This window comes from Lissotriton helveticus, chromosome 1_2 (genome assembly GCF_964261635.1).
Source record: "Lissotriton helveticus chromosome 1_2, aLisHel1.1, whole genome shotgun sequence".
Lineage (NCBI taxonomy): Eukaryota > Metazoa > Chordata > Amphibia > Caudata > Salamandridae > Lissotriton > Lissotriton helveticus.
In genome coordinates, this window is record NC_136058.1 from 31,266,687 (window position 1) to 31,281,797 (window position 15,111).

General features: G+C 45.3%; 1 protein-coding gene across 3 annotated transcripts in view; it reads right to left on the reverse strand.

Moving 5' to 3' along the window:
• RNPC3 (RNA binding region (RNP1, RRM) containing 3) overlaps positions 1-15,111 on the reverse strand; it is a 231,179-nt gene that overhangs the window by 62,526 nt on the left and 153,542 nt on the right. For all 3 annotated transcript variants that reach the window (XM_078668497.1, XM_078668514.1, XM_078668506.1), the window contains exons 9-10: positions 13,184-13,305; positions 6,660-6,827 (exon numbers count right to left, since the gene is read on the reverse strand). In XM_078668497.1, the coding sequence (XP_078524623.1) occupies positions 6,660-6,827; positions 13,184-13,305 (290 nt within the window). The remainder of the gene's footprint in view (positions 1-6,659; positions 6,828-13,183; positions 13,306-15,111) is intronic.

Below are 15,111 nucleotides of genomic sequence, written 5' to 3' on the forward strand. Positions count from 1 at the left end.
GAGATCAGATAAAAGGCTGTGCATATCATTTCAGTTTTGTGGAGTTTTCAATCTAGCACAACCATTGTCCTGTTGATAAATTTCAAGAATGTTCTTTCTAGTTAGATGGACTTAAATACTTCAAAGAAATGGTTATGATTTATTGTAATAATTAAGATATATAAAGTTTCACTCAAGCACAGCCAATATTCACTCTTGGATTCAGGCAGCAGTCACGCTACTAAGAAATCAGGAGACTACACTGTTCTAAGTTGGTGACAGTCTCACAAGGGCCAAGGGCTGGGAATTGTCGGGGTGGGTGATGGTTGTCATTTTAAGTGGTGCGTGGACGGAGGGAAAACATGAGGGACCGAGACGAACTGTAGAGAGGCTTGCACTCGGCAGAAAGTAAAAAACAAGCACAGGGCAAGCTTGCGCAGGCAAAAGCTAAAAAAATAAATAAATAAAGAAATGTACCTCAAAGCAGATGAACACAATACTTGGGCAACGAGAGACTGATAAGAGAGAAACACACAGAGGAGAAACAGGAAATAGTATGCTACAGATAATAGAAAAGGAGGAAAAGTAAGTAGTACGTACAGGAACCAATGACAAGTAAACAATGGCAGGAGGACGCCTTTTTTTTAAAAAGATTTTTTTTTTTAAACTGATTTTATTTGTCATAGGTCACATACAATGCAAGGCTCCGGACCCGGAGTTTCTGCACACATTTAATATATCAGCAGTATAATCCTAGACATTTACACCTAAACTAACAACACCCCCCCACCCTCCGATTGCGCCGATGCTGCCACCCATTTACAAAGAGTCTGTACATTGCATGCCAAGTCAAACAAAACACTCCCTCCTTTCCACCCAGGAGCCACCTGTCAAATCGCCGGGAGGTCGGCCTGCTCAGGCAGCGGGTCCAGGTCCAACCCACAATAGTCCGTCCATCTCTTCCAGATCTTAAAGTGCTTATGGGGGCACCCCCTGGCTATAAATACAGGCTGCTCGAATCCCATGCAAAAGCCCATCCTATTTTTCCAAGCAGATAACGGCAGAGCTTGAGGCGCCTTCCACGCCTCAGCAATGTCTCTCTTTGCCAGTGTTAAACCTAGCACTAGCAGGTGGCGCTTATACCTATTGCCCCCTATCCCCTCCATCACATGCAACAGGGCTAATTTTGGCGTACGTGGGAGCTCAGACACCTCAAACAAACAGGCAAACACCCCCCACTCCAGAACCTTTGCAACGCCGAACACCCCCATACTGTATGCAATAGTGCACCCTCCTCTACTTTACAGCGGAGACAGTCGGGAGAACTAATAATGCCCGCCCTCCAGAGGCGCTCTCGGGTGAAATATGTGCGGTGTAAGTATTTAAATTGGATCAGACGCAAGCGCGTGGATATTGCCGCTACCCTCGGACTCGCCAAAGCCTCGCCCCAAGTCCCCTACGTCCCCTCCCCATGCTGCCCTAAGTCTGTGTTGGTCCGTGGAGCAGTGGTGTACCAGCGTTTGATAAATACGCAAGATTTTTTTGTCCGGGAGTTCACCCATGAACACTCTGGCCTCTATCGGACTAAATTCAGGGAAAGGCCCTATGTCAGTTAGGTGTGGCATCAGCGCGTGCCTGAACTGCAGGTATTTAAAAAGTTGGGAACGTGGCCTCCCATACTTATCCTGCAGGTTCTGAAAGGTCTTCAAGGTACAGCCCGTCATGACTTCGCCCGATGAGGAAATCCCTATCGCGTCACAACCCCTAAATCCCTGCAGGGCATTCAGACCGGGAAAACGACCATTTCGCCACAAAGGAGTCTCCTGGGTCAGCACATTCCACCACCCCGTCCTACCCAAAGCTCGCCTCCAAACATAGAAAACCACCTGTGTGACGGACGGAAGGCACCTCCGAAGCGGTGCAGAATACAGTAGGGCGTGTACGGATGCGGTACCCATTAGGTGTCGCTCGACATACCACCACTCATTGAGTACCAACAAATGTGCCGCCTGATAGTATGAGAGAATATCGGATGTAGCAAGCCCCCCGTGTAGGTAGATAGGAAACACGTTGGCAGAGCCACCCGTGCAATCCCCCCTCCCACAGGAACCCACCCAGCGCAGAGTTGACCTGCTGAAACCAATGGGGCGGAATCCGGAAGGGATGGTTCTGTAGTTGGTACAATAGACGTGGAAGTGCCACCATTTTGAAGATAGCTGATCTGCCATAGATCGTTAGGGGCATGCGGGACCAGACCTTAAAAATCTTCGCGCGTGCGATCCCATACTGAAGTGAGGTTGCGGTCTCGGGAGGCAGTCGCCTCCTCCGACAGGTAAACACCCAGTTATTTCACCCCCCGGTCGCCAGCTGTAGTCCAGAGGCCCATGCGCCTACCCGCTTCCGTCCACCCAGCACCTACAACGTTCATGTATAAACCGTAAGTTTCACCAAAAGTCTCTAAGATGCGAAGCAGGATCGGTCCCGAGCGATCCAGGTCGGTAATGAAGAACAGAACATCGTCAGCATATAGTGCTATCTTGACAGTGAGACCCGGTGCCCACCTGAAACCCTTGAGCTGGGCATCTATACGAACCCACACCGCCAAGGGCTCCATGGCCAGCGCGAAGAGATAGTGGGAGAGGGGGCAGCCCTGCCGAGTGCCCCTCCAGACCGGAAAGGAGCGCGAAATTGCTCCCCCCACTCGTACCGATGCCGTGAGGTCTGTGTATAATAACTGTAGGTAAGCCATGAATCGCGGACCAAAATTCAGGCGCCGCAACAGGGCAAATAAATATACCCAGCTCAGGGTATCAATTGCCCTGTCCATACCCGCTAGGAACAATGCCGCCTGCTCCCTCAGTCTCTACCAAGCCGAGATCGCCACGTGTGCGCGTCTAATATTGTGGCGAGTCGCCCTCCGCAGCATAAAGCCCGCCTGATCGGGGTGAACTAAGTAGGAAATGTGGGGCTTTAGCCTGTTAGCTAAGGCCTTGGCAAGAACTTTGTCCTCCGTATTAAGTTAGGATATAGGGCGGTAGGATGCATGATCGTCGGGAGGTCTACTCGGTTTCAAAAAGACCACCAGCTCTGCGTGTCTCCAATCTGGGGGCAGCAACCCCTCCTCGCACGCCTCCTCAACTACCGGACGAAGATGCGGCCCCTGCTGTACATGGAACCGCTTGAAAAACTCAGACGGAAAGCCATTGGGACCGGGGGCCTTACCAGGGCGCAGCTCACCCAAAGCTGAGCCCAGCTCGTCGTCAGACAGCGGCCTGTCCAGTTGCTCTCTCACGTCATCTGTGACTGACCGCGGGGGTAGATCGTCAATGAACCGCTGAATTACATCCTCCGCCAGGCACTCCCTAGGCGCATACAACTCCTCATAGTATGCGTTGAAGCTCTCCGTAATGGCCGAAAGCTCAGTGACAGGCACCGCCTCCGAATCCACCAACCGGGGCAGTGGCTGGGCGTGGACTGTGCCCTGGCATAAGCGGTGCAGCATCTTACTATATTTATCGCCCCACTGGTACACTCGGCTACGCGTGGCTAGCCAAGCCTGCCTTGCCTCCTCCATCAAAACCGCGGTATATTGCTGCTGAGCCAGCGCCAGTTGTCGTCTGGCCGATCCACCACCCACCGCCCGACCCCTCCGCTCCAGCGCCTCTGTGGCCGCCTCCCGCTGCACCAGGTCTCGCTGCCGCTCCCTACACGTCGCTGCACACCAGGAAATATCGACACCCCATATCGTGGGCTTCAGCGCCTCCCAGAGGGTGGCCGGGGAGTCCACGGAGCCTACATTCGAGACAAAGTAGTCGTTTATTTCTTTGGTCAGATATTCCCTATAGTCATCCTTCAACAAATGCCACCTCTACATTCGCCATCTGAAAGGCTGTCTGCCTGGACCTATCCTAAATGTGAGGGCTACCGGCGAATGATCGGAAAGGACTCTTGGCATAATGTCGGCCGACACTATCCTATGTGTCAGTCCCCTAGGCACGAAGATCTAGTCTAGTCTGGAAAATGAGTCATGCACCGTCGAATAGTGCTTCTGCGACTCAGCACACAGGCAATATGGCATAAAGGCAACATCAAAACATGCACAAACAGACCCCCAACCCACCTCACGCAACCCCCCCGCCACCCCCTACCCTACACCTCACCAACATGGAAGCACCTGTCGCAGTTGGAATGTAGCCAAGACCCCAATGGGGGGAACAAAGGCCACCCCCTCCAATGGATCTCCTAACCATAACCCATAACCCTAGGGCGTCACTCCCACCCACCCACTCCTGCAGGGCCAGGCTCCCAGCCCATAGGAACTAGCCCAACTAGACATCCTCCTATACCATACTTCAAGAGCAATTCAATAGTCTCCGGCGTCACTTCACTTCAGTTTGCTGCTCCGGTGACGGATCCCCCCAGCCGAACTGTGGAGCCAGAACGAGAGCTGCGCCCGGACCACGATCTTCTGTTCCGTCGCCGCTGACCCCTGAGGCCGCCACAGGCTATCCCGCTGGAGGAAGAGTCCGATTCTCTCCCCGGCGGCGTGTTGACACGTAGCTTCACTGTTTCATCGGTCTATTTGAACACCTCTTCCGGGGAGTCGAAAAATAGCGTGCGGGACTGGAAGATGACCCTCAGCCGGGCCGGGTACAACAGGGCATACTGGAGCTTGAGGCCTCGAAGTCGCGCGTTAGCGGCCAGGAAGGATTGTCGCTGCTGTTGTACTAGGCATGTATAGTCCGGAAAAATGAGGATGGTCGCGTTATTGCACGTGAGGGAGGCCTTGATCCGCGCCTGTTGCAGGATAGTGTCCCGATCTGAGTTATTTGGCAATGATGAGCGTCGGGCGTGCCCCTGGGGGGGGGGGGGGCATCTGCATCAGGGCCCTGTGGGCCCGCTCCACCGCAAAGCAACGAGACAGCACCTCCGGGGGGGGGGGGGGGGGGAGCCAGCCCTCCAGCCACTGGGTAAGCCAGCCCTCCAGCCACATTGTCCCCCTCGCAGCCTTCTGGAAATCCCACGAACCGTAGGTTGTTCCGCCACGCCCGCCCTTCGGCATCCTCAACGCGCAGAGCCAGGCCCTTCTGCAATCCCTCCATGTCCGCAACCTTCTTCTTCAGGATAGACACATCGTCCTCCACCTCTGAGAAACGGGTCTCTGCGCCCGTGATGCATTCGACTGCATTACTTAAGTCCTGACAGAGCAACATCACATCCGAGCCCACCGCCCTGATCTTGGCATCAAGCATGTCCCTGGACTGGGTGATCGCAGCCAGGAGCGCAGCATTGTCAGGTGACTGGCTCTGCGACCCCGCCGCCCCAGCTGTGTGGCCGGCCTCTGAACTTGTCCATGGGCCCCTGCTTATTCTGTCCTCCACCAGTGCGGTCCCGTATCATCGCGGCACAGCCTGTCTCTCCTTGCGAGGAACCACCGCCCGATCGGGAGCACAGCAGCCAGTAGCGCAACGACCGCGCAGCCTAACAGGCTCTCCAGCGGCCTCCGACCCCCCGTGGGGCGCGACCAGAGCGGCAAGCCTCAGCCCAGTCTAAGTCACGCGGGGTCGTCAACCGCTCCCCACTCAGTGGGTAGCAATAAGGTGTGGCAACGATGGGGCCCAACACGTCGCCGCTGCTCTCCCCTCTCAGGCACCTCTCGCACTAATTGAGGGGCCCCTCAGCACGCAGCTGCCACTGTGGCCCGATCCGACCACCGACCCTCCCGATTGCCCTGCACAGCAGCCACCCAGTGATCTCAACCGGGATGGGGGAAATGAGGATTAGAGGACAAATGAAATGTCCTTGAAGTTGCTTTACTATATTTTTAAGATAACAAGGACAAATTCTTTACGATTGACACTGGTGGTCTTCCTCAGAATTATTGTGAAATACTGCAGTCACCACTTCATGACATGGCAATGACCACCACTTTCCTTTCATATATTATGAATAGGATCAATTTCCAAACTACGATACAGATCACTTAACTTTTTTATTCTGTGTCGCATTTAATCATGTTGTTTAATGCTTAAGATCAAGTTTTAGCATTGAGAAACAAATGGATTAGGGCAGCAGGTCCCTAATTGACACAGACACAGACACACAGACACACAGACACACACACACACACACACACACCCTCTCTTGCCATTACATAAGGCGCACCTTTGCTACCTATCACTCTTTGTAGAAGGCAATCCAAAAGGTTTATTACTACTTGAGAGGGCTTTCCCATCACCCTGTTGGCATGGTAACAGCAACGTCAAATATAATGTAGGGAAGGGGTTAGTCGCAAAACATACTGTTCAGTCAAGCCAGGTATCAAAAGGTGCAACACAATGCAATCCAGTTACCACTCAATACATAATGAATGTCCCAAACTGTGTTTTTTGTATAAAACTCATTTTAAAAACTATGGACGCTAAGAATATGCTAGCTCTAAATATCTAATTACTACTTAAACTAAATAATGCTGCTTTTACACTTGGAGAGATTAATTGTAATTTTGCAAAACATGTGTACTATTAAAACCAAAGTAAGACAAATACAATATAAGATACCATATAAAAGCAAGAGAAACACAATTCAAGTTGACCAAAAATAACATTCCACACATCCTTTTTTTGAACATGAGTAACCTAACTTCAACAATGTCATTGTAAATAACGTCAAAAAATTACCTTTGCTAGAAATACGACCTTTATCCAATTCCTTTCTAGAAATGAATTCTGAAGGCATTTCATCATTATCATCCTTATCTTCTTCCTCTTCCTGGTTACTGGAAAGAGGAGTTGGATAGATCTTGCCAAATCCAGCAGCACTCAAATCTCCTGTGGTAGTACTGAGTTCTAAACAAACAGCAGAGAATAAGTAAAATGAATATCAGTTCCAACTATATATATACAAATTAACACAAGTGAGCATATTTGCACAAGGTGGCTCGCAATTAATGATCTATAGAAAGATAAACTGAAAAGTTCAAACTTAATATATAATCATTTTATTTCAGGAATAACCGAGAGACACATAGCATATAAAACAACAAGTCAATCATTCATAAACCTTTAGAACTGCTTGTAATATTTGCTTGGTGGGCTGCGGAATGTATTTCAAGATGGAATTCATATTTTTAACTTGGTCTTGAAAGTCGGCCAACTTAATGCCTACATGTCATCACTAATTTACAACATAAATTGCTCAATTATTTGAGAAAAAAAAAATCAACTAAAACTCTAGGAAAAGCTCGCCTGAGTATCTCAGAACCAATGTGGGGTTATTTTGACACAGATATAAAGAAAAAAGCAATCCTTGAGGCTCTTAAGGACCTGTCTTGCAAGGAAACAAGGTAAACAGAGAAATTGGCGATCTCAGTTTTAAAGAAAATATTCTAGCCTTGAACATTGTCTGAGGTGCTGTACTATGCCAGGGGTTTGGAATGTATTAAAATATCTACTTGTTCATGGGACAGGATGCTTCGAAATTCTACTTGTCCTGTAAAATAATCTACTTGTTCTGTAAAAAATCCACTCGCCCCTGTGGTGCCACTTAGTGCAGCGACAAATTATGACTGCAATCTCATTATTTAAAAGCTTTGATATTAGCCTGTTTATGCCAGCGCTCATACTCTAGTAGGGTTAAATTCCAGCAATTTCTTTATTTTGCCACCTTCATGCAGATTTACATACTGGGGCTGGAGGTAACATTAAGCAATAGTTCCAGGGTTGTAATGTACGTTTTAGTCTGTGCACATTTACTAAATTGCATGTTTAGGTGTTTAGCCAGTGCTTCTCTAATCTTTTCCCATACTGAGAAAGGTTGGAAATGTTCTCCAAACATTTGCAGAAGTAAAACTTCTTCCACGGTTGGGAAAAAGTGGTTGGAGGGAAAGTGAACTTGTAAACGCCTAACAGATTATTGCATGAACAAATCTACACCTGTATATTTGCTCATGCTAAAAAGAGGTTCACAAACATTTTCTAGGAGTATGATTTCCTTGCCTACAACCGTTAATATTCTGTGAATTCGTGAAAGCCGTAAATCTGCACTAATGCAAGGACATATACCATGGGTGCAATTGTGTTACTTTCTTTAAGAAATGGGCTCCTAATTAGGTCTAGAGTTAACCAAGACCTTTTGTTGTTAAGAAAATTCGCTCTCGATCTACCTATCCATCCATCCATCCATAGACTTGCTTCCGCTCTTTCACAAGGAGCATATTGGCACACAAAGTAGTTTTGTTCAGTGCCAGGGGCTGCTATTGCAATGCGGGATTTTTGAGACCTAAAAATATCATTGCTTTTCACTAATGGTTGTTATAATGGGGATGGCCTGGAAGGTACCACAAAGTTTTACAAAAACCATATCAAAACAAGACACGTACTGACAAAACCAAAAGGCTGACCATCAGACTTAGACCTATTGGCTTTGCAAATGTTTGTTTATTCTCATATTTCCCATTATCTTGTTGAAACTGGTTGCAGTGATTTTCCATTATGAATATGTTTTGGAAATATTAGCATGCATCAACACATTTTACTGAATGATGCTTCAAGGAAATGTTAACTGCAATTTCACAGTAGTCTTTTCCTAATTGCATTTTTTTGTGAACAATTTTACTTTGAAAGCAAAGGATCATCAATCTATTTTCAAACTTCTGCAGACAACTGCATCTAATTAGAGAGCATTCAGGGAGCATTGTACATAGCCTTATATTGTTAAAATTTGCAAATGCGTGTACGCATTTTTACAATGGAACCACTGTCAGTAGTGCAGTCAGAGATTACATTTCCTTAGAGTGCTAACCCTAATAAGAAGAGCTTTGTATTAATGAACCATAAATACAAGTTCAAAAAATATCTACATATGGGCACAAAATGACCTTAACTGCAGACAGTATCCTTACTTGATCTACAATGTGCTACTGTAAACTGGCAGCCAAAGGGTTTGTGCTGCAGGGGGTTGGGCCTACTTGTCCCAGGACAAAATAAATATGAAAACGTATTGTCTTTGACCCCAAATAATATGGCCTGGTTTCGCGATATAGGAATGTCACACTTCTGCTATGCACTTGTCTAAGAAGTTCGAATGAGATATTGCTTGAACTACTGCTTTGAACAAATCTATCCACAAAGTTCTACATTCTCCATCAAAACACAGATCATGAATGGAACTCTCTTAGTAAAGCCATCCCAATACATAAGCAAGCATTGATAAAGCAACTAGGGTTGGCTCTTTACTGAAATTTTGCAACTACTCACTTCGTTACAAAGTGAAAAAGATGCCTTCATAATTACAAGACACTAAGGGGAAAGAAGAGGAAAGAAATTATTTTCCTGCAAGGATCTGTTGGTAGCGTAGAGTGCTCTAGATTCATATGTTCGTCATACTCGGGTCATCTTGTGTTGGGCTCTGACGTTCCAAGTTTTTGTTCGAAGAAATCTTTCGATCACACAATGTCCCGTGACTCCTCCCTTAGTTGGTAATGCACCTGGGCACAGACTCCCGTGTTAGATCGTTTTCGCACAGCAGGTGATCGTAATTAAGAAGCGGTGAGTGGCGTCAGCACGGTGGCCGCACGTATTTGATGTTGAAAAAATAATTATTAAGGAGTAAAGGACATTTGCAGAAAACACTGAATCCAGGAAGGCAGTGGGCACATGTGATGCTACTGCACTACACGCTACAAACAGATGCTTACAGTGTAACATTTTCCGTTTGTAGGATGTGTGTATAGATACACCTGCTCTGCATAGACTTTAAAGCAGCACTCCCCTAAAGCAGTGGTCTGTCAATGGAGGATACAGATGTCTGAAATAATGTTCTCAAAATTGTTTGGCCAACTCTAGCCTACTCACAGGCTAGAATATCAACACAATAATAATTTGTGGAGGTGCCCATGTAGTTGCCTTACACATATCAGCTATGGGACGGTTTCCCAAGATAGCAATTGTTTCACCCTTCTTACAAGTAGTGTCTAGGGGTGTCTAGGGGTGGCAGGCAAGGGTATTTTGACCTTGTGGTAGCAGGTTGGATGCAGTTAACAATCCTTCTGGCTATGCAGCTTTTTTAATATGGAGTGACCTTTATAAGGTTTAGCAAAAGCGACGGACAGTTGTGTTTTTCAAAAAGGTTTAGTTCTATCAATGTAGTACACTAGATCCCTTTGAACATCTAATGAATGGTTGCCCTTTCTAGCACTTTCTAGCACTTGATCAGATTGAGATTAGAAAATCTGGACCATGATTGTTTGGATAAGGTGGAAGGGGATACAACCCTATGGAGGAATTAAGGTTTACTTCTAAGAACGACTCAATACTTTAATGGAAGGCTCTCACTGAGTAAGATCCTGTAGTTCACTACTATCCTTAAAGTCATAATAGCTATAAGGCAAGCCATTTTCCACAAGAGGAATTTAAAAGGGCGAGAGTGCAATGAATGAAAAGGAGGGCCCATAAGCCTAATGAGAACCACATGACTGTTCCAGAGAGGTGTAGGTGACACCTTGGGCAGGATAACTCTTAAGGCTCTCCATAAGCTATGACGACAGGTTTTCCGAATAATGAAGAATCCCGCCTATTTTTCATATATGCAGCAATAGCAAGTAGGTGAAGGTGTACAGATGTACAGATGTAAAGCTAACCTACTTTTAAAATTGGAGCAGATGGCAAACAATGCAGAGTGTTTGAGAGAGGTCTAGGTGTTTTTATAGCAATACCGGACAAACCTTTTCCACTCTGTGGCATATCATGCACCTGTAGTAAATCTAAGTGTTTCCCTGAGAATATCCATACATTCCAGTAGTAAAGAGAGATAACTGAACTCGAAGACCTCATGTGCCATATCACTATATTGGGCTGCTTGGGGACAGGCGTCGGATTCTGTATTGGTTCTGCACGAGTTCTGGCATGTTGAGGAGCTTGTCAGAAGTCACAGACATCTGGAGGAATATTTAGAACCATGGTTGTCTGGCCCAAGTGAGAGCTACTAGTAAAAGATGTTTGCTGTAGCTTCCTTACCACGTATGGAAGGAGAGGAGGAAAAGTAAGGGCAAATATCCCTGACCAGTTGACCCATAGAGCATTGCCTATGGACTGTGGGAACATGGAGGCAACTCTTTGTGTTATTAGCTTATGTGAGTGGCAAACAGATGTATCTGTAGAACAATCCAACCACAGAAGTACAGTAGATGTACTTGTGGGTGGATTTCCCACTCATGGACTTGCTGATACATTATGCTAAGCAGGTCTGCAAACATTTTGTCCACCCCAGAAGAGAATCTGCAGAGGAGATGTATTTGCACAATTATTTGTACAATGCTAACTCTGCTGTGCTAGTGTTGAGAGCAGGGAAGAATGTGTGCCACCCTGTTTCTGTAGGTAGTACATAGCGGTCATGTTTTCTGCCCTTTCAAGGACTACGTTTGCTTGGATGTTCTGATAGAAAGCTTTGAGAGCTAGATGAAGGGCTTTAAGCTCTAAATAATTGACATGGAAACCTTGCTGCTCAAGTGACCAAACACTTCGAAATGTCATTATGTTGAGATGCGCCCCCAGCGAGAAACGGACACCGCCGTGGTAATGAGGTCCATGAATGGCCTGCCTTGCAACAGGTTGTTGCAGTTGCACTACAACAGACAGTGATGGGCATTGGCCCTTACTAACACTAGATCTTCCCAGTGACCGTCTGCCTGTGACCATGGTCCTGCAAGGCACTCTTGTAAAGGATGCACAAAAAAAGGGCTAGTTTTAAACACCAAGCCAATGAAAGAATGTGCTACGAGTCAGGGGCTGGAAAGCAGGGGGTTGAAGGATGGGTTGAGTTCTCAGCAAGGCTAGGCAGAGCTGGGGTAGAGCAAATCTGCTCTCCTGTGGCTTAGAAGGGGGAGAGTGGGGCCTGTGTTGAGTTTGTGCTCATAGCCTCTCACTGCAGTTTCACCAGGCACATACGTGTGGAACTGGGCAAGGTTTTTGTGGGTCTCTGATATGTGTATTGTAATCTTGAATGGAGGAACAAGAGAAAACGTGAAATGTGTGAGCATAATCCTACAAGGGGGAAGGCTCTGGCCAAATCATACTGAGGGCCTCAGTGCTACATGGGAAAGCACACATCTCAAATTTTTATTTTCTTGCAGCACATGGAATAATGCAGCACAATACTGCATTCTAAAGCGAAGGACACTTGCCTGACAAACTGTATAGTCGTATATCTTCGTGCAAATATATAGGGATAAACGTAAGGATGGGAAATGTATCGCTTTGAATAAGAGCATCAGCTAAGAGGAAGCCAATAATGAGCTCTTGGCTCCAACACCCCACCCCACAGACTCCATGCAGTACCTCAAACATCTTCTCAGTGGTAGTGCTATGAAAACACAAGTAGGAAAATAATGGAAAGTATGGTAATATCTGGGATAGAGGGGGTAAAGAAGAGGCTCTTTACACAATACAGGGACAAAACATCTCAACCTCAAATTAAGTGACAAAACAATATATAAACAACAAGGGTCACAGCCATAACCGAAAACAACATCTGAAAGGGAAGCAGAAAATAGAGGATATGGAGGGAACTATTGTTAGGCAGATACTTTGACAAAACATTGCAGCGGCTCTGCAAGGATAGAAGAGTTCAGTGGAGAGGATTCCGCAGAATGATTAAGACAAGAGTAAGGGCACTTCTAAAATGAATGTGGAAAAGGTGCTACAAGGAAGAATGAAACAAAATAACCTAAAGAATCTAAACGCAAGCATTACTCTTTCTTGCCAAAAATCCCATGCTACACTGACGCATCCCAGACTGCCAAGCCCAAAGGCAAGTTTTAAGGACAAATAGGAACAAAAATAAAATAATGGGACACTCTTGCTGAAGGGGGCGAGAAGAATGTCTATTAAGCAAATGTGTGCTGATGTTATGACTCTGAATGATTCAGAATAATGAAGAATCCCCCCATTTTGATATATGCAGAAGAAAAGAAAAAATAGCAAATAGGACAGCATAAAGCATAAAAAGCCAATCAACAAAACACTGCTTCTAGCCCTCCCAAGATACCTGGGTATACCACTGTTAAATATGTATGACACTGAAACATACATTAACGTTATAAAGTACCCACACAGAATTTTAAACAAAAATACTAATATAATCAACCCAATTAAAGATTAATATACTTTTTCATTGCAAATGCGAAATATAAGTGCCTTACGCTTACCATTATTATTTTCTCTTTCAAGTACAGCTGGCAAATCTGTAGATATATGGAACTCAATTTTCTTTGGCCCTAAATTGGGCAGCGGTTCAAATACCTCTGATGGCTGTGTAGGCTGCACTCTACTGTTAAAAGTAACACACAAAATACGTGAATGATTTCATGCAGAATGTATTTAAACGGACTAGACATTTAAATAAAAACCAAGTTGTCTACAACACTATCAATAATGTGAAAAGCACTCAAGAAAAACAAAACTATGTAATCATCATGTTTTGTGTTTGAGTGAAGCAGGCAAGGGTATCAACCAACAGGGGAGCAAGAATAAAACAAATAAAGGACAAAGGCAACCAGTATTAAAAAAAATATTTGAAACTCACCCCATTTTACATACAGTCGTTTCTTGAGACAGGTCTAATAATTGGTGTTTCCTTAACAGATTAGATAAATGTAATTTATCTACCTCTGCATTACCTTAGTCCAAAACTGCATACACACTTGACATGCAGAAGTAGTGCTACGATGAAAGTTAATATCCACTGAACTGAACAAAAGTTCAGAAATAGTGTGGACAATCATCATCTGTGTACCTTGTATGCCTGGTCCCTGCCTTCTCCAGGCATTGCATTTTAACAATTGAAATAGAAAGAGGTATAAAAGTAGAAGTAAAACATTGAATAGTTGTCATGACATTTGTGAGATGTATATAGACATACTTTAACCCTTAAGCTAACCTGGAAGTGATTCCCCCCCTCCACAAATCTTTTAGTCCCCATACATGGTGCGGTGTCTGCAATTTAACAAGAGGGTAGCCACGCACCATCTAACGTGCCTTCACTCTTCAGTGCCATCATATTCCCTTATTCCTTACACTTTTCACTATGTTGTGTAGGAATCTAGGGCCCTAATGTAATTTTCTCGATTCATGCCCATATATAGGTATAAATTACCTGATCCTTATATAGGCATAGAAATCATTATCATATTTAGACTGAGCCTATGCAGCCCAAATACGGCATGGGTACTTCCACTAAGTTTCGAGAATCAACAACGATTTCGTGGAAAAACCCGCCTTCAGCAGCTAGGGACTTCCCCTTGCCTGAATACTAATTTATCTATGAAATCATAGAATTTTCAAAGAACTGAGTCTTTGATGACGTTATTATGTCCAATCATACGTCAAACTCGGCACCTTCAAGCTATAAATATGCCTACATTTGCCCAGCAAACACACAGTGGTTTGGAGCAGTTCGACTATCTACTTGCCCGACGCGCCCTGCAGCAGCAAGTGCCGAAGGAGGCCGACCCTCCAGCTGACGCACTGAGAGACGCTGTCGTTTCTCCTGCCGATAAATCCAGCTCCAGTGTTTCCAGCCTACCCTTGCGGGTTGCTGGGAAATCGAGTCCTGAGAGAGAAATACAAGACCTTCATTCTAAAACCAAGGTACGGAGCTGATTAAACCCTTGGAGAATCCTTGGAATAGATTCTTGGTAAAGAATACTAAAACTTAAAACTACACCTCACTTACTTCTTCCCTTGTACTAGACTCAGATTAGGTACACCGGGGTAGGCGTATTTTAGAGCCACCAGTTGAGTACTGTTAGTCAATATTTATCACTGTATGTATTTTAGGTATTTTATGGCTTAGAAACCATATCATGCTTTTACAGTATTATTTTATAATACTCTTCGTGCTGTACGCATTGTACTTTATAACCAGTATTACGATTGTAGCAGTACATTTCTTATGCTTGAGAAAGAAGACTGTTCAATAAATACTTTTTATTGAAAACGCCCGTCTCTCTACTTCTCAGCACCTCTGGTGAAACGAAGCATGCACGACAGACTGCGTAAAATAGCTATCTATTGTTTCCGCGACTCTAGAGATTGATTTCTGATTCTTGGGAAACAAAGTTGTCATGTTTATGCG